Source organism: Gymnoscopelus microlampas (assembly GCF_963454915.1).
Source record: "Gymnoscopelus microlampas genome assembly, chromosome: 19".
In the NCBI taxonomy this organism is placed as follows: Eukaryota; Metazoa; Chordata; class Actinopteri; order Myctophiformes; family Myctophidae; genus Gymnoscopelus; species Gymnoscopelus microlampas.
The window spans coordinates 21,772,379-21,791,612 of NC_139956.1; the positions used below are offsets into that span (position 1 = coordinate 21,772,379).

At 43.0% G+C, this 19,234-nt stretch overlaps 1 protein-coding gene across 1 annotated transcript; it reads left to right on the forward strand.

Moving 5' to 3' along the window:
• The first annotated feature begins 8,049 nt into the window (after nt 1–8,049).
• Nucleotides 8,050–19,234, forward strand: LOC311034416 (uncharacterized protein). Its single transcript, XM_084042297.1, has 6 exons — nt 8,050–8,120; nt 9,133–9,664; nt 10,298–11,521; nt 12,965–12,993; nt 15,903–16,434; nt 17,111–19,234. The coding sequence occupies exons 2-6, from the start codon at nt 9,141–9,143 to the stop codon at nt 18,390–18,392; spliced, it is 3,591 nt and encodes a 1,196-aa protein (XP_083898423.1). The 5' UTR covers nt 8,050–8,120; nt 9,133–9,140; the 3' UTR covers nt 18,393–19,234.

Consider the following 19,234-nt stretch of genomic DNA (forward strand, 5'->3'; position numbering starts at 1 on the left):
ACACCATAATATGGTGTTGTTTTCATAGTTTATATATACTAGAAGTTCGGGCCGCTGCGCGGCCCTCACATCTAGCGTCCGCGCGACGTCGCACTGTGTAGGTGTGTACATGTAGTGTGCAAGGAAGTAGTAGTGTTGAGTAATGTGATTGAGGCAAGAGAAGTATTGGGTATGAATGTAGGCGGGTTGTTGTTGATTGAAATGAGATTGCATTGTTTGTTAGATAGCATGGTTTATTGGCATGGTGTGATGTCGGACAGTGTTGGTGGCAACATGTAAATGTGAGAAAGGCAAAATAGCAGTGAAATGAAATGACATCCAGAATAACATTAACAGTGAAGCATTAATCAGGAGCAGGTGTACAGTATGTTGCATTGGGGGGAGAATACAAACAAAGGCAATGGCAATTATGTTGAAGAATGAAGGTCATTTGTCACTATGCAATCAGGGAGTAGCAGCACATGCAAAGTGTTTGAATGAGCATGTTTGGATTAATAAAAGAGTTCGGGATAAACAACGTTGTCAGTAATTCCCTCATCATTGTTCACAATGAAAACTTTGACGGCGCTGGCTCTCTTTCCCCTGGAGAAGGCTGTGTAGAGTTGGCCATGAGCGAACACAGGTTGAGGCAAGTAGATGCCAACTCGTTCGTTCTCTTGCCCCTGCCCCTTATTGATGGTAACAGAGAAAGCTAAGCGGATAGGGAACTGTCGTCTGATGAAGGTGAAGGGAAGCTCCTCATCTCTGTCATAGTGAGGTATCCTTGGGAGGAAGATTTTTTCACCCCTGTTTGTGCCAGCTGCAATCTCACACTCAATGATTTTGTCCATCATCTGCAGTACCACCATTCTGGTGCCATTCTTGAGAGTGCGGTCGGGACCTGCTTGCAGGTTTCTCAGCAGCATGACTGGGGCTCCTACTTTCAACTTGAGGTTATGATCAGGCATTCCAGAGGGTGTCAGTGAATTGAGGAATTCCACAGGCATGGAGTCCTTGTGGTCGTCCTCCAGAAGTTTTGATGTTTCCCAGGGGAACATGACGGCCTTGCATGAAGTGCAGATACAATCCATTGCAGGTGTGGGAAAGGCAACTATTTCTGTGAGTTGTTGTGGCTGTGTCCACGCTCTTCTGAAGTGTTTATCCTTTGGTTTTGTCCTTTGTGATGGATGAGAGTGTGTTGTGTATTGATGGTCCTCATAGCGGCGTTCTGCGAAGAGAGAGATGGACAGCATGCATGATTAGGCAGTTGTGAAATGTGTGCGTAACATAGTAATTGTAATATTCTGTGTAGATGTAAGGAAAAGGAATGTGAGAGATTGGGTGATAGAATGCATTGGAGGGATTATGGGGTAAATCAAAGCACTTACTTTTGGCGGGGGGCGTCTGTAAGGAGCGAGTTGTCCTTCTGCTGGCGCGGTTGCTGTCACTGCGGTTAGCTGAGAAGTGGAGACAGTTGTGTGTGGGCAAAAAGGAATTAGCCGGGATGTTGTGGTATGCAGTTTGTGGTTGAGAGTATTTGTGACATTGAAGAGCGTTTGCGGCTGCATTTGGGCAACAACACGTGGACGTGTGTGGCATTGGTAGCGTCGCTGAGGACACTGGCATTGGCCAGGGCATCCAGGTCCTTTATAGTGATGGCTGTGCCCCTGTCATTATGGTGATGTCAGATAGTGTCAGACATCTCCATATATGGAGCTGCCTAATATCAGTTATGCCCAAATATGGGACCGTGATGGCTGTGCCCCTGTCATTATGGTGATGTCAGATAGTGTCAGACATCTCCATATATGGAGCTGCCTATATCAGTTATGCCCAAATATGTGGGTTCTCTGATGTCAGACCAAAATAAGCACCCGGAAGTGAATTTCGCGCTGGGGAAGAGATTTGCATAGTATTGGGGCATAATGCGTTTCATATTTATTGTACATCATGGAAGTAGAGTAACGGTATGGGAAGCAGCCGGTTCAGAGGCAGAATATTGAGGAATTTTGGGGTAAAATGTGGAGTTAGTTGGGCCATGTGTGTGCGTGGAGACCGCGCACACACACATGTGTAGCCCCATGAGTTTGGCCGTCAATTATAGGTGCAAGATATATATACTAGAGGGTCGGGGCGCTGCGCGCCCCTCCCCCCTAGCCGCTGCGCGGGGCTTTGTGTTTGTTGGTCTCTATAATATATAAAGCCATAATAGGAGATGTTCCCAATGGAGCTATGCCCAAATATGGAGTGTGTTGTCTGACCTCACTTGGGTCTCGTTGGGCGGTTATATAAAGCCATAATAGGAGATGTTCCCAATGGAGCTATGCCCAAATATGGAGTGTGTTGTCTGACCTCACTTGGGTCTCGTTGGGCGGTGGTCGGCGATGACGCTAAGGAACAACATGGCCGACTGTAATGTTGTGAGTTTGTGTTGGCCGCAATTAATTATGCTGCGAGGGGGCAGATGTGTGCTGAGCAGTATGAAGTGGCCTACAGACTGCGCGTAGTAATTCTGCACGTTGTGGCGTGTCTTGTTAGTGACATTGATATGTTGTTTTTGTGTTTAGTCCCACACAGTGGCAGGGTTTTTTTGGGGGTTTTGGGTTTAGAAATGTATATATATAGTGGGTGACCATTGACTTTGTCGTTTTTTTTCATTCTTCTCATGCGTTTCATGCAGGGCATGTATGATTTCCACTCTGTGCCACTAGGGGCAGCAGCGGTCTACTGCCTACAGCTGCCTACAGCCCACAGCAGACAGCAAGAATATATTTGTTACTAGTTACTGTATATCCTCTCCAAACTGTACATACATTACTTTACACTTTTGTATTATGTTTTGACACTTGCTTTGGAAAATGTAAACGTATGTTTTATCATGCCAATAGCTCATTTGAATAGCAAAATTGTTTGTTTTGGGGTTTTTAGGCACTGTTTTTCCTAGAAAGACAGAGAAAGATCCTGTCTGTTGCTTACAGTACAAGATGTGACATTTATATTAAGCAAAATATTAAGCAAATAAAGTTAGATAGCATGATGCTGCGCTTAACATTAGTTTAATTTTAACGTCTTAATTGATAAAACGAGACGGGAAAATAAACGTATTTTTTTCTCTTGCCAATAGCTCATTTGAATTGACAAATTGTATTTCTGTGGTGGTGGTGGTTCAGTGGCACTATATATATATATATATATATATATATATATATATATATATATATATATATATATATATATATATATATATATATATATATATATATATATATATATATAATATGTACTGGGGTCATACGTTCTGTGCTTTCTGTGTGTGCACTTATGCCGTGTGTCTCTTTCTTTGAGCGGGGGGGGGGGGGTCTATCAAGGCAGGCTATTTGTTCAGATGCAATTTCAGCGTGGCTATTAAATAGGCAAAAAAAAAGCTGATCTACAAGCTCACAAAGAGTCGCGATGCAACTCTATTTTCTAACATTTTAGTCTATTTTTGAGAGAGAGAGAGAGAGAGAGAGAGAGAGAGAGAGAGAGAGAGAGAGAGAGAGAGAGAGAGAGAGAGAGAGAGAGAGAGAGAGAGAGAAATTAATATAATATAGGCCTACTATATATACTTTAGGTACTCGTAACAGAGTAGGCTACTTCTACATTGCAGTATTGCTATTTTTACTTAAGTAAACTGCAAACCAAAAAACTCTTCAACGACATGTGCTCTTTGTCCAGTCTATTCATCGCTAAACCGGTTATGTTAATTATCTCTCTCTCTCTCTATACAAAGACAAAGTCTCTTTTTTTATCCAGATGCGCTCTCTCTCTCTCTGTACAAAGACAAGGTCTCTCAGAGAGAGAGAGAGAGAGAGAGAGAGAGATGCATCAAAGTAGGGGTTCTCAATTTTTTTCAGGCCATGACCCCCCAAAATAACCATATTGGGGACCCCCATTTTGCGTGTGCGGCTTTCATCATCAATTTAAAAATAAAGATGATCGGATCATCTGTGAAGCATTTTATGAACATTGAACCTCATAATAACATCACTCCGTTCGCGACTGCATACAGAACGTGTGTCGGCTCTGATGTTTATTAGACAGCATGGACCTCCGCTCATGGACCTCCGCTCAGGTCCTGGAATCCAGAGCCTTATGTCAAGACTTGGCTGCGAGCACATCGCACGGCAGAAAGCACAAAAACCAAAGTGGCACAGCCTGTCATGTCAGATAACCCCGACCCATTTTGGCAGTTTTTATAAGACAGGGGTTATTGGCGTCTTTTTGGTTTGTTTTATTTTATTTCCTCGTTTATACTTATTTCCTCCTCAATATTGTTTAAGAATTAATGTGCTATCCATGACATGCTGTCACCAACCAGTTCACTGTCTGTTATTTAATGATGATCGAATATTGGCTAAATGTTTACAATTTCTGCGGTCCAAACAATGAAAAGCACTAAGAAAAGGCAAGTGAGTCTCTCTTTAATTAAGCATGATGAGCCATGTGTTTTCCACAAAACAATTGAATATCATTGAATATAATTGCACCCTTGTCATACTACTATGTTATTATAGCTTTCAGTTGGCCACCACAGGCACAGACAGTGCGTTTTAGCGCAGCGCGGCCTGGCGCAGTGCAGCGGAGTGGTTGCGTGCGGGGGGTCGGGGGGCTTTCGTGGGAGGGGGGGACGGGTGGATCAGAGCTTAACCCTAAAACCGAAATAAAGTAACAACAAAAAAACTCCAATCCGCTCAAGAACCGCGCTCCCCCACTTCCAAAATTAGCACTAGCCTACAACACTGGCCCAGTCTCTTGCCAAACCGGTTATGTTAATGAAATGCAGCCTATTCCAAATAAGCCAAGTGAGGAACTCTGCTATCAGGTTCCCCCTCCCCCTACAGTACCTCTGTAGGCCTATCTCTTCTATCAAAGTATTTGTTCAGATACAAATTCAGAGCGGCCAATTTTGATATTTTTAATGCGCCTACATGAAGTTAGATGGGCAGAAATGGTGTAGGCCAGTGGTTTTCAACCTTATTCCCATCAGGACCCCCAAATTGACACATATTAGCCCAGGGACCCCTATTTGAAAAGATATGCCAGGGACTCAACCATTTAGATTTCTTGGGCGTCCCAATCTACACTGTATCATCATCATCAGTGTTCATTTAACTCTGAGAGTGTACAAATGGAACCAAATGGACCCTGACGGGTCCATTTGGTTCCATTTGTACATTAAGAGTTACAGACACATAAGGGTCAATTTGGTTGCTAACTATTAATTTGGCTGGGGACCCCCTGGAACCCCCTCAAGGACCACTGGTGGTCCCCGGACCACTGGTTGAAAACCTCTGGTGTAGGCTATTTTCAACTGTTAATGGGTTTTTCTTTCTTCACAAATGAATTCTACTTTGTTGTAACAGTGTCCCATAAAAGTAGCGAAAATAGCCGATCTACAAGCTCACAAAGTGTTGCATCATGATTTGAATTCCGACTGAAAACGCCACCCTTGCGTCTCCGTGTGTACAACCAAATACGCATCTTTCCTGCACCGATGACGCTTGGGGCTTTTACAGCGCTGCTCCTACACTACCACCGTCAGCAACAAGTGGACATGGAGTAAATGTACTTAGTTACTTTCCGCTTAGTTACTTTCACGTGCATATAAATGAGCCACGCGGTCTTATAAGAATGAAAACAAACGCCTCGCTGTTGGCCATGGATCACATGACGGTCGTCTGTTACGGTCATGGATGAACTCAAAATGTTACTTGAGTTCAATCAAAGTAAAAGTACAAAAGTATTGGCAAATACACTTAAAGTACTGAAATGTTTGAAAATAGCTGATCTACAAGCTCACAATGCGTCGCAATGCGTTGTGAGCTTGTAGATCAGCCATTTTCAAATAGACTATGTGAAATAGGGCAAATAATGTATGTTTTATAATGTAATGATTTATATCTGCAAAGTAACTAGTAACTAAAGCGTTCAAATAATGGTAGTGGAGTAAAAGTACAATATTTTCCTCTGAGATGTAGTGGAGTAGAAGTAAAAGTAAAAATAACAAGTCAACATGTTCATAGCGTGGGATTCGAACCCGGGTCGTAAAATCACCAGACTTCAGTTTTAACCGCTACACTAACTGCACTATTACATTTATAGAGGAAAGAGGTAGAATCCTACTATACAGAAATTGATGCGAGAAAAAAAAAACATATAAGACGTCTGTCTGTCTGTCTCTCTCCACGGACTTTTGAGACAGACAGACAGACAGACAGACAGACAGACAGACAGACAGACAGACAGACAGACAGAAACCAATGTGTGTCTGAACATTTTAAAATGACAGAGATGCGTTCCTGACTGCCCGACGCTGAACAGAAAACCCAATTTAAACGCTCTAAGCACACGTAATTATTGCTAGTTATTATTATTATTATTAATAATAATATAAGACATCTATCTGTCTGTCTGTCTGTCTGTCTGTCTGTATGTCTGTCTGTCTGTCTGTCTCTCTGTCACAAAAAAAGTGACTCCAAAGCGGCACCTTGTGGTAGTATTTGGAACTTAAATTTACTGCAAAGCGGGTGAGGCAAATGAGTGAAGTGATTCTCTTATGAAAAGCGACAAAGTCAATGGTCACCCACTGTGTATATATATATATATATATATATATATATATATATATATATATATATATATATATATATATATTGCACAGGCTATGCGTGTATTGCACTTCACCTCATTATCATATTGAACCAAGTCAGGTAAAAATAAATGTTTTCAGGTTTGTGCAATAACAGCTCTGGGGTAGAAACTATTTTTTAGTCTGTTTGTTTTGGCCTAAAGCACATCCCTGGGGGCAGCAGTTCAAAGAAGGTAGTGACCTGCTGCGTGGGATGATGTGGGATGAGGAATCCTTTTGGCTCTTCTGAAACTATGTTTCTTGCAGACGTCCTCGAGATATGGAAGAGGGCATACAATGATTCCTTGGGCTGTATTTATGACACCCTGAAGTGCCTAAGTAATAAAATAATAATTCTAAAAATAACAAACTTTGGTACTCAACAACCTTTTCTCCATAGGGTTGTACAGTACATGATGCTTGCTGCACTGTGGCTGTTGCTGGCAGTGTGGCCACCCACTGCCCAGCTCGCCTGCACCAAAGGCCATGCAGACCAGTGCAAAGCTGCTATTAAAGGAGGCACCCGGCACCAATCTGGCCAGCAAGGGCTTTCATGTGGTCACCATGGAACGCAAACAGGCCTACGTCATCGACATGGACACCTGGCAGCAGCAGAACGACTCCTGCACCCTCTGTACAAATCCCTTTATGGGTCCTAAACCCCAGAGGCTGCCTGTGGCCGTGGTGGACTGGAGAGCCGTGCACATGCGCAACATGCAACTGACGAGTAAAGTGTATGACTCCAGTGAGGCCTTCATCAAGGAGAGTCACACAGAAGTGGAAGCCAGCTGGAAATCTACATCGACTACTGATGATACTTTTTTGAGTACCTGGGATCTAACTGTCATTGTTTTTTTTTTTTAAAGTGAATATCTGTCATCACAAATGGAATTGCATTTTGCACAAAATTGTGGGCATTTTGTGTATTTTCACCTTTGATCATGTTCACTATGTTGGGATGTACTGTAGGTACGGATAAGCAGGAAACATAAAGCATAAATACATACAACAAGCATAAAAAGGTGGCAGGTTCCACCAACTCTATAGTCTCCTACTGTATGTCTAGGCAGTTAAACTTAATTCATCATATTGATTGGAAATGGGGGGAAACAGCCTCACTCTTTACAAAGATAACAAAAGCTCAAAAACAAGAGTTACAACTTGTGTGTGTTATGGATTTGGGGAAGGGATTATCAATCTTACAAATGAAACTCAGAACTCACCATCAAAAGGCTGAGAGCCTGTGTTGTTTCCTGGTGGCATAAATGAGGTTGGGGGAACGTAGCTCTGGCTATGAATCAGAGCAAGGGGGAACATAGCTGTGTCAGGTGAAAGTGAAAGGGTTTATACTCCCCCCACCCACACCCTTTAAGAGCCTGACATTCACTCTGATGGTGACATTTGTAAAAGGGGTACTTCGCCATCAGAAAGGAGACACAACCTCAAACGAATACAGGCTGACTGCAGTCAGGTGAGCTATTAAATCACACAAATATTTCTTCACGAGGGAAAATAGAATTACTGATTTTAGAATGCACAAAACTAAGAACAAAAACTGAAGTACTGAATTACAGTAACAAGAGTGAGGAATTTAGCAAATCTTGTCTGTCTGCCTGTATCATAGACTGTATAAGGTCTGTATTATGTATTATTGACACAGCTTGTGTTTTAGCAAAATGCATCTGCTGTAAATGTAAATGCTGTACACTGAATGCCAACACCTCATTTATCATGAGCAGTGGTGTAATGGTGATTTTTTTCCCAGTGGAACGGTATTTTAATGATGTCACATGCACGAGTGCACACACGCATGCACTTTGGTGGAGGCATTCTCGTTGCGTGTAGACAGGATACCACCACAACAGAACTGAAGCCATAATGCTGTGTTGCTTTTATACCGTGTATAAGGAGGACGCTCGACGCCACCGGTAAACCTGTTATGCATAGTAGCCATTTGGGTAGCCTACTTGGCTGGTAAATGAATCACACGGAGTACCCCCCGTGGTGCTCCGTGTGGCCCCCATGACACCACTGATCGTGAGTGATTAAAAAATATAAAACAGGAAATGGGCCCACTTCTCCCTGCCAATCATTCCCAGTTCTTTTTTTTCCTAGCTTTTCTGCCTTTAATTGATAGTGTACAGTGGATATGGACAGGAAACAGGTAGAGAGAGATGGGGAGAGACATGCAGCAAAGTTTGTTAGGGAACGTAGTCAAACCTGCAATGCGCTGTCAGGCTAAACGACAGCCTAAGTGCCCAGACACGCTGGGCCAGTGGTCCGGGCTAGTTTTTTTTTTTTGTGCCCAGTTATCCAGTTGTACCTTGTACCATTGTCACTTTCTACACCTGGATATTAAATAACATTATGATTGTTGAAAGTGCTGTCCTGGACTTTGTTTATAGCTTTCTATGGGCTGTATTCATGACACCCTGAAGTGCCTAAGTAATCAAACTCAAAACTCAACAACCTTTTCTCCATAGAGTTCTACATGATGCTTGCTGCACTGTGGCTGTTGCTGGCAGTGTGGCCACCCACTGCACAGCTTGCCTGCACCAAAGGCCATGCAGACCAGTGCAAAGCTGCTAAGGAGGCACCCGGCACCAATCTGGCTGGCGAGGGCTTTGATGTGGTCACCATGGAACGCAAACAGGCCTACGTCATCGACATGGACACCTGGCAGCAACAGAACGACTCCTGCACCCTCTGTACAAATCCCTTTATGGGTCCTAAACCCCAGAGGCTGCCTGTGGCCGTGGTGGACTGGAGAGCCGTGCACATGTGCAACATGCAACTGACGAGCAAAGTGTATGACTCCAGTGAGGCCTTCATCAAGGAGAGTCACACAGAAGTGGAAGCCAGCTGGAAAGTTAACCTTAACATAGAAACCAAAAAAGCTAAAGCATCAGTCACTGTGGGAGGAACACACTCTCGTGATGCCCAGAATGTCATGGAAAAGTCCAAGAAGGACAAATACAGCTTTATTAAACAAGAGGTGGACTGCTCCTACTACAGGTATGAAACAATTACCTATGAGTATACTGAATGGCTGGTTCAGGATCAGTAGCCAAGGAGCAGTGACCAATCACCAGGTGCTCGTTGAGTAGGTGGCGCATGGCGATTGGTCACTGCTCAAGTACAACTTCAGCCTTTTGTACAATACCTCTTTAATGACCAATTAACATATAGCCTGTCTAGTAAAAGCTCAGGGCAATAATATAATTTGGCAGCTCAAGTATTACAAGTAGGATGATAACAATTACAGTACAATAATTTTAAAATATCATATCTGACCTTGGTAATTAGGACATAAGAATAACATACCAGAATGCTAATTTCTTTCAGAAAAAAAGTTAAAAGGTCTGGAGTGCAAGAAAGTGTCATAAATGCCCAAAAGTACTGCAAAAAAAAAAACAACAACAACAAGGCACTCTTCTGGTAATAAAGTTTAAAAAGCCTTTATCGGAGTGGCCTTCTTTAGGGTGTCAAACCCTGAAGAAGGTTGTTGTTCTATTACGTGTGGGTTGTAGCCCTTTTACCATGCATTGTTTTTAATATTTTTAAACTTTTTCACCAGAAGAGTGCTTTGGATTTTTTTTTCTTTTTTGTGTTTTTCCATATTAATTTCTTTGTCTTCTTTTCCCTTAGTTATCGTCTTAGAGGCGATCCTCCACTGCATCCTGAGTTTATTCATGCTGTAAACGCACTCTCCCCCATGTACACCGATCAGACCAGAGATGTTTACAGGAATCTCTTGACCACGTTTGGCACCCATTACATCCACAAGGCTCGTCTGGGCGGCAGGGTGAAGAGTGTCACCTCTGTGCGCGTGTGCCAGGCATCGCTGGAGGGCTACACCGAGACACAGGTGAAAGATTGCCTGGACGCTGAGGTGACTGCGGGGACACACACAAATACTGTGGATTCCAGGGCTGAGGGACATTATTGCAAGAACGAGCTTGAGAAACGCCGCGACAAGCAGAGCTTCAGCAATATGTTCCGCGAGAGGCTCACCCAGGTGGTGGGAGGCCGGACCGAAGGCACGGCCGACCTCCTCTTCACGGCCAAGATTGACCCCACTGCCATCCAAGAGTGGAAGAAAACCCTGATAACCACACCGGACATCAACAACTATGCTCTGCAACCTCTCCACATGTTGGTGAAACACCCTGAGAAGAGACAGGGACTGAAGAAGGCCATCGAGGACTACATCCTCGAACAAGCTCTCATCCAGCGCTGCTCCAGCAAGTGCCCCGGAGGTTCCACCCGTAGCTCCCACGATGTCTGCAACTGTGTGTGCCAGTCCAGTGCACAGATGACCAGCCAGTGTTGTCCTCAGCAACGGGGCCAGGCTCGCCTCAAAGTGACTGTCAGACATGCCAAAGGACTTTGGGGGGACAAACACTCCAAAACTGACGGATTTGTAAAAGTGCTTTTTAAAGACCAGGCCCATCAGACAAGAGTCATCTACGACAATGATAACCCTAACTGGAACATGCAGTTTGACATGGGCTTTATCACACTGTCCCAAGGCAGCACACTGACGCTGGAGGTGTGGGACGAAGATAAGCAGTGGTATAAGTCATGGAACGACCTTCTGGGAAAGTGCAACAAGCCAATTACATTTGGGAAACATGATAATGTAATGTGCCCCTTGAATCATGGCACCTTGTTCATCTCCTATGAGGTGAGCTGTGCCCCGGGGCTGACAGGCACCACCTGCACCACCTATGCCCCCTCCGTCATGAGTCCTGACCTCCGTGACCTCTACGTCTCCAGGAACAGCCTGAATGTCACCCAGGAGTTGCTGGCTCACCTCAGGATGGGCCATCATGTGGAAGACCCCCTGACCTTTGTCCTTAAGCATGAGAAGTAAAGAAGCAAGTGGGAGAGAGGCAAGGTCAAGGGTAACGCTTAGCCGCCTGACTGACTTATAACCTCCAATGCATCAGCAATTATGTTTTAGCAAATACATAACTATGTCAGCATTCTATCATTTATACAGACATACTGTATTGTAACCTAATAAAATGTCTATCCTTATTCCTTTTCAATACACGTCTAAAGCATGGACCAGTTTGTATGTGTTATTTCTAGTTATTTTCAACTTTTACCTCTGCAACTGTGCTTTATGGCAATTAGAAAATAAAGTTAACAGCAGAACAAACGTCTACTGATGTCACTTTTTTGAGAACCTGGGAACTTAGTGTTATTGTTTTAAAAAACGTATTGTAAAATACGCAACAAGATGTTATACGAGGATGAGGACTTCAGTGCTACCAGCTATTAGGGGCCTTAGAAGCTTCTATCCTTGTACTGCATTATGGTCATGCACACGCACAGCCACTAGATGTAGCAGGCTTTGACACTCGACCTCAACCATGCTTCACACGTAGGCTACCACACATTCTTTATGACAGGTCTATAGCGGAAATCAGCTAGGTGTGATGTTGTTTCTCACAGATGCTCACAAACCATTTTAACATTAAGTGACATTTGCAAACCAATCAGACATTTAGTTCAATATATTTGGATCTCTTACATGATCAAAGGGCCAGTTTCTGAAACGGTTTACATTAATCCAGGACAACCCCTCCAAAGTTTATATGATAGAACATTTATTGCATGGTTTGAATGTAGTTGGTGATGAAACGATCGATAACTACTTACAGCTCATGTTGTTATTGTATGCGGACGACACGATCGTCATGTCAAATACGAAGGAGGGTTTACAGAAGGCAATTGACCACATGTGTGGCTTCTGTGAAAAGTGGAAACTAAAGATCAACAGTGAAAAAACAAAGGTAACAGTATTTGGAGGTAGAAAGGCTGACTCCAGCAGATTAAAGTTTTCCTGTAATGGAGACAATCTAGAAGTCGTCCATAGCTTTAAGTATCTCGGAATCACTATGAATTATAATGGTTCATTTAAGATTGCTATTGAAGAGCTGCATAAGCAGGCCTCACGTGCCATGTATTCCCTCCTTTGTAAATGTAGAAATTTTGATTTACCAGTAAATGTTGCACTAGATCTTTTTGACAAGTTGGTTTCACCAGTCATGTTGTACACTTGTGAAGTCTGGGGGTTCGAAAAAATTGAAATATTAGAAAAATGACATCTTAAATTCCTTAAGTATATCCTAAAAGTAAAAACAACCACATGTAGTAATATGGTGTATGGAGAGCTGGGGAGGTACCCAATTTGTATTCTAGTTAAAAAAAGACTCATTGGCTATTGGGCCCGGTTGCTTGAAGGGAAAGAGAGCAAATTGAGTCGTATAATGTATGACTGTCTGCTTAACCTGTTTAATACAGGTGTATACACGTCACCATGGGTTTCGCAGGTAAAGCACATATTGGACGACTGTGGTATGTCTTACATATGGCTGACACAGAATTGTAATAACAGTGAATGGTTGAAACGAACAGTCGAACAAAGGTTGAAAGACCAGTTCCTGCAAAAGTGGCAAAGTGAACTTAATAATATGACATCATGTGACATTTATGTTGAGTATAAGCAATAGTTTAAGTTGGAAAAATATCTGTTGTGTGACAACCAGAAGAATAGACAGGCCATTTGTAATTTCAGGGTGAACAACACAAGAATCCCAAAGATCATTGGTAGATATAGAGGACTTGAAAGAAGCCAGAGGCTATGCAATCTATGCAATGGAAATCAAGTTGGAGATGAGTTTCATGTTATATTTGAGTGTAAAAACACTACCATTATGAGTCTCAGACAAAAATATCTGCCAAAGTACTATAACTCGCCCATCTATGCAGAAATTAATTCTACTATTGCAATGTGATAAGCAAAGAGTTATTTATAAATTAGGTGCTTTTCTGAAAAATGTTCTACCTCTGTTTAAGTAAGGCTCGCCTTTTGCTATGTATGTATGTATGAATATTATGAAATGAAAATGTATGATATCTGTGCTCCATACCATGTGAACATGGTCGTGAGTTAAATAAATGATGATGATGATGATGGGGTTAGTTCTGGGATTTAACAATAGGCCTATTCAGAATCAAACATGGAATATTTCTTCCATACCTTGAAATGAATTTAAACAAACGGGTAATTTGTTTTGCTTCAGTGAGTTTGAACTTGGAAGAACTGACAATAAGAAAAGGAGCATCATTGACATGGTGATATTAGTAGGGGCTGCTAAGTGAAAAATCGTTACGCGGCGGATAAAAGCATGACATTTGCTACAGATGTCCCTTGGGTCATCCCAAAACATCCTAGAAGGGGTGCCCAAAAAAGTCTTAAACAGGAAGTGAGTTATGGACAAAATCCAAAATTAATCAGAATATGTACCAGTTTGCATTTAGATCTAAATGGAGCATGTGTTATCTGTCTTTGCTTAGTAGCCTATTTTCACCTTTTACCCCCACAACTGTGTTTTTTGTCAATCAGAAAATAAAGTCAACAGCAGAACAAACATCTACTGATGCAACTTTTTTGAGTACCTGGGACCTAACTGTTATTGTTAAAAAAATGAAGAAAAAGAAATGCTGTGAATATCTGTCATCACAAATGGAATTGCATTTTGTGGTTAAGATAAAGACATGTTTGGTGCAGTGGCGTCCCCAGGAATTACATTTAGGGCAGGCGAGAGTTTTTTTTTTGCCCCCCCCCCCCTATTATCCCCATAAAAGGAATTTCAACTCAATCTAAAATTGGCGATCGAAAACCGGCGAAAGTGGCCGTTTTCAAGATGTTTTGGCCAATATCGCTTGAACGAAAGGTCCAATATGCTCAGTTAAAAGCTTGTTGGATGCATGACTTTGAGGACATTAAGCACGCTATGACACCTTTTCGGGTTATTTGGGTTTTCTAGGGGAGGCGAGATCTTAGTTGGGCGCCACTGTTTGGTGATGTCACAATGACATTGACCTTTGACCTTTTCGACACTTATCAAGTGGATGTTTGAGCCAAATGTCATGAAATTCCCTCAAGACATTCCTGAGATATTGCGTTCAAATGATTGGGATAGACAACAGGCCATAGCGACCTTGACCTTTGATCATGTTCACAATGTTGGGGTGTACTGTATGTGGATAAGCAGGAAACACAAAGCATAAATACATACAACAAGCATAAAAAGGTGGCATGTTCCACCTACTCTATAGTCTCCTATATAGGCAGTTAAACATAATTTATCATATTGATTGGAAATGGGGGAAAACAGCCTGACACTTTACAAAGATAACAAAAGCTCAAAACGAGATACAACTTGTGTATGTCATGGATTTGGGGGAGGGATTATCAATCATACAAATGAAACTCAGAACTCACCATCAAAAGGCTGAGTGCCTGTTGTTTTCTGATGGCATACATGTGGTTGGGGGGAACATAACTGTTTCAGGTGAAAGTGAAAGGACTTATACTCCCCCCACGGCACCCACATCCCCTATAAGAGCCTGGCATTCACTCAGATGGGGACATTTGTGAAAGGTTTACTTCACCATCAGAAAGGAGACACAACCTCAACCTCAAGCGAATACAGGCTGACTGCAGTCAGGTGAGTTATTAAATCACACAAATATTTCTTCATGAGTGAAAGTAGAATTACTGATTTTAGAATGCACAAAATTAAGTACAAAAACTGAAGTACTGATTTACAGTAACATGAATGAGGAATTCAGCAAATCTTGTCTGTCTGTCTGTCTGTCTGTATCATAGACTGTAAAAGGTCTGTATTACGTATTATTGACACAGCTTGTGTTTTAGCAAAATGCATCTGCTGTAAATGCAGATACTGTACACTGCACCTCATTTATGAGTGATTAAAAATATAAAACAGGAAAAGGGCCCACTTTTCCCTGCCAAACATTCCCAGTTTTTCTTCTTTTTTTGGGGGGCTTTTCTGCTTTTAATTGATAGTGTACAGTGGAGATGGACAGGAAACCGGTAGAGAGAGATGGGAAGAGACATATAGCAAAGTTTGTTAGGGAATGGGACTCGAACCCGCAGTGCGCTGTCAGGCTACACCAGAGCCTAAATGCCCGGACCGCTAGGTCAGTGGTCCGGGTCAGTTATTTTTTAATTTTTTATTATTTGTGCCCAGTTATCCAGTTCACCTTGTACCCTTGTCACTTTCTACACCTGGATATTAAATAACATTATTATTGTTGAAAGTGCTGTCCTGGACTTTGTTTATAGCTTTCTATGGGCTGCATTCATGACACCCTGAAGTGCCTAAGTAATCAAACTCAACACTCAACATCAACAACCTTTTCTCCATAGGGTTCTACATGATGCTTGCTGCACTGTGGCTGTTGCTGGCAGTGTGGCCACCCACTGCCCAGCTCGCCTGCACCAAAGGCCATGCAGACCAGTGCAAAGCTGCTAAGGAGGCACCCGGCACCAATCTGGCTGGCGAGGGCTTTGATGTGGTCACCATGGAACGCAAACAGGCCTACGTCATCGACATGGACACCTGGCAGCAACAGAACGGCTCCTGCACCCTCTGTACAAATCCCTTTATGGGTCCTAAACCCCAGAGGCTGCCTGTGGCCGTGGTGGACTGGAGAGCCGTGCACATGTGCAACATGCAACTGACAAGCAAAGTGTATGACTCCAGTGAGGCCTTCATCAAGGAGAGTCACACAGAAGTGGAAGCCAGCTGGAAAGTTAACCTTAACATAGCAACTCCAAAAGCTAAAGCATCACTCACTGTAGGAGGATCACACTCTCGTGCTGCCCAGAATGTCATGGCGATGTCCAAGAAGGACAAATACAGCTTTATTAAACAAGAGGTGGACTGCTCCTACTACAGGTATGAAACAATTACCTATGAGTAAGTATACTGAGTGGCTGGTTCAGGATCAGTAGCCAAAAAGCAGTGACCAATCACCAGGTGCTCGTTGAGTAGGTGGCGATTGGTCACTGCTTGAGTACAACTTGAGCCTTTTGTACAATACCTCTTTAATGACCAATTAACATATAGCCTGTCTAGTAAAAGCTCAGGGCAATAATATAATTTGGCAGCTCAACTATTACAAGTAGGATGATCAATCTTGCAACAATTACAGTAAAATAATTTTAAAATATCATATCTGACCTTGGTAATTAGGACATAAGAATAACATACCAGAATGTTAATTACTTTCAAGTTAAAAGGTCTGGAGTGCTCGGAAGTACAAGAAAGTGTCGTAAATGCCCCCCCCCAAAAAAATGCAAAAAAACAAAAAAAACAAGGCACTCTTCTGGTAATAAAGTTTAAAAAGCCTTTATCAGGAGTGGCCTTCTTTAGGGTGTCAAACCCTGAAAAGGTTGTTGTTCTGCTACGTGTGGGTTGTATCCCTTTTACCATGCATTGTTTTTAAACATTTCCATTATGAAATAGCCACTGAATAAAGGCTTTTTAAACTGTGTTGCCAGAAGAGTGCTTTGGATTTTTTTTCCTTTTTTGTCTTTTGCCATATTAATTTCTTTGTCTTCTTTTCCCTTAGTTATCGTCTTAGAAGCGATCCTCCACTGCATCCTGAGTTTATTCAAGCTGTAAACGCACTCTCCCCCATATACACCGACCAGACCAGAGTTGTTTACAGGAATCTCTTGACCACGTTTGGCACCCATTACATCCACAAGGCTCGTCTGGGCGGCAGGGTGAAGAGTGTCACCTCTGTGCGCGTGTGCCAGGCATCACTGGAGGGCTACACCGAGACACAGGTGAAAGATTGCCTGGACGTTGAGGTGACTGCGGGGACACACACAAATACTGTGGATTCCAAGGCTGAGGCACATTATTGCAAGAAGGAGCTTGAGAAACGCCGCGACAAGCAGAGCTTCAGCAATATGTTCAACGAGAGGCGCAACGAGGTGGTGGGAGGCCGGACCGAAGGCACGGCCGACCTCCTCTTCACGGCCAAGATTGACCCCACTGCCATCCAAGAGTGGAAGAAAACCCTGATAACCACACCGGACATCAACAATTACGCTCTGCAACCTCTCCACATGCTGGTGAAACACCCTGGGAAGAGACAGGGACTGAAGAAGGCCATCGAGGACTACATCCTCGAACAAGCTCTCATCCAGCGCTGCTCCAGCAAGTGCCCCGGAGGTTCCACCCGTAGCACCCACGATGTCTGCAACTGTGTGTGCCAGTCCAGTGCACAGATGACCAGCCAGTGTTGTCCTCAGCAACGGGGCCAGGCTCGCCTCAAAGTCACTGTCAGACATGCCACAGGACTGTGGGGGGACACAACCTCCAAAACTGACGGATTTGTAAAAGTGCTTTTTAAAGACCAGGCCCATCAGACAAGAGTCATCTACGACAACGATAACCCTACCTGGAACAGGGAGCTTGACATGGGCTTTATCACACTGTCCCAAGGCAGCACACTGACGCTGGAGGTGTTTGACGAAGATAAGCAGTGGTGGAAATGGTGGAACGACGATCTGGGAAAGTGCAACAAGCCAATTACATCTGGGAAACATGATAAGGAAATGTGCCCCTTGAATCATGGCACCTTGTTCTTCTCCTACGAGGTCAGCTGTGCCCCGGGGCTGACAGGCACCACCTGCACCACCTATGCCCCCTCCGTCATGAGTCCTGACCTCCGTGACCTCTACGTCTCTAGGGACAGCCTGAATGTCACCCAGGAGTTGCTGGCTCACCTCAGGATGGGCCATCGTGTGGAAGACCCCCTGACCTTTGTCCTTAAGCACGAGAAGGAAAGAAGCAAGCAGGAGAGAGGCAAGGTCAAGGATGACACTTATCTCCCTGACTGACATGTAACCTCCAATGCATCAGCAATTATGTTTCAGCAAATATATAACTATGTCAGCATTCTATCATTTATACAGACATACTCTATTATAACATAATAGAATGTCTATCCTTATTCCTTTTAAACACACGTCTAAAGCATGTACCAGTTTGTATTTAGGTCTACATGGAGCTTGTGTTATCTCCTTTGCTTAGTAGCCTATTTTTAGTTATTTCTAGTAATTTTCTACTTTTACCTCTGCAACTGTGCTTTATGGCAATTAGAAAATAAAGTTAACAGCAGAACAAACGTCTACTGATGTCACTTTTTTGAGCATGTGCAAGTGTTATTGTTTAAAAAAACGTATTGTAAAATACGCAAAACAAGAAATTATACTAGGATGAGGACTTCAGTGCTACCAGCTATTAGGGGCCTTAGAAGCTTCTATCCTTGTACTGCATTATGGTCATGCACACGTACAGCCACTAGATTTAGCAGGCTTTGACACTCGACCTCAACCATGCTTCACACGTAGGCTACCACACATTCTTTATGACAGGTGTATAGCGGATATCAGCTAGGTGTGATGTTGTTTCTCACAGATGCTCACAATCCAATCAGACATTTAGTTCATGTATTTGGAGCAAAGGGCCAGTTTCTGAAACGGTTTACATTAATCCAGGACAACCCCTCGAAAGTGGATATAGTAGAACATTTATTGCATGGTTTGAATTTAGTTGGTTTAGTTAGTTCTGGGATTTAACAATAAGCCTATTCATAATCAAACATGGAAGGTTTCTTCCAAACCTTGAAATGAATTTAAACAAACGGGTAATTTCTGTTGCTTCAGTGAGTTTGAACTTG

Excerpts from the sequence above, each read along its gene's own strand:
- LOC311034416 (XM_084042297.1), top strand. The coding sequence starts at position 9,141 with ATGATGCTTGCTGCACTGTGGCTGTTGCTGGCAGTGTGGCCACCCACT. Across the intron at positions 9,665-10,297 it reads GTGGACTGCTCCTACTACAG|TTATCGTCTTAGAGGCGATC; the intron begins GTATGAAACAAT and ends CTTTTCCCTTAG. Across the intron at positions 11,522-12,964 it reads TTTGTCCTTAAGCATGAGAA|GTGTATACACGTCACCATGG; the intron begins GTAAAGAAGCAA and ends TGTTTAATACAG.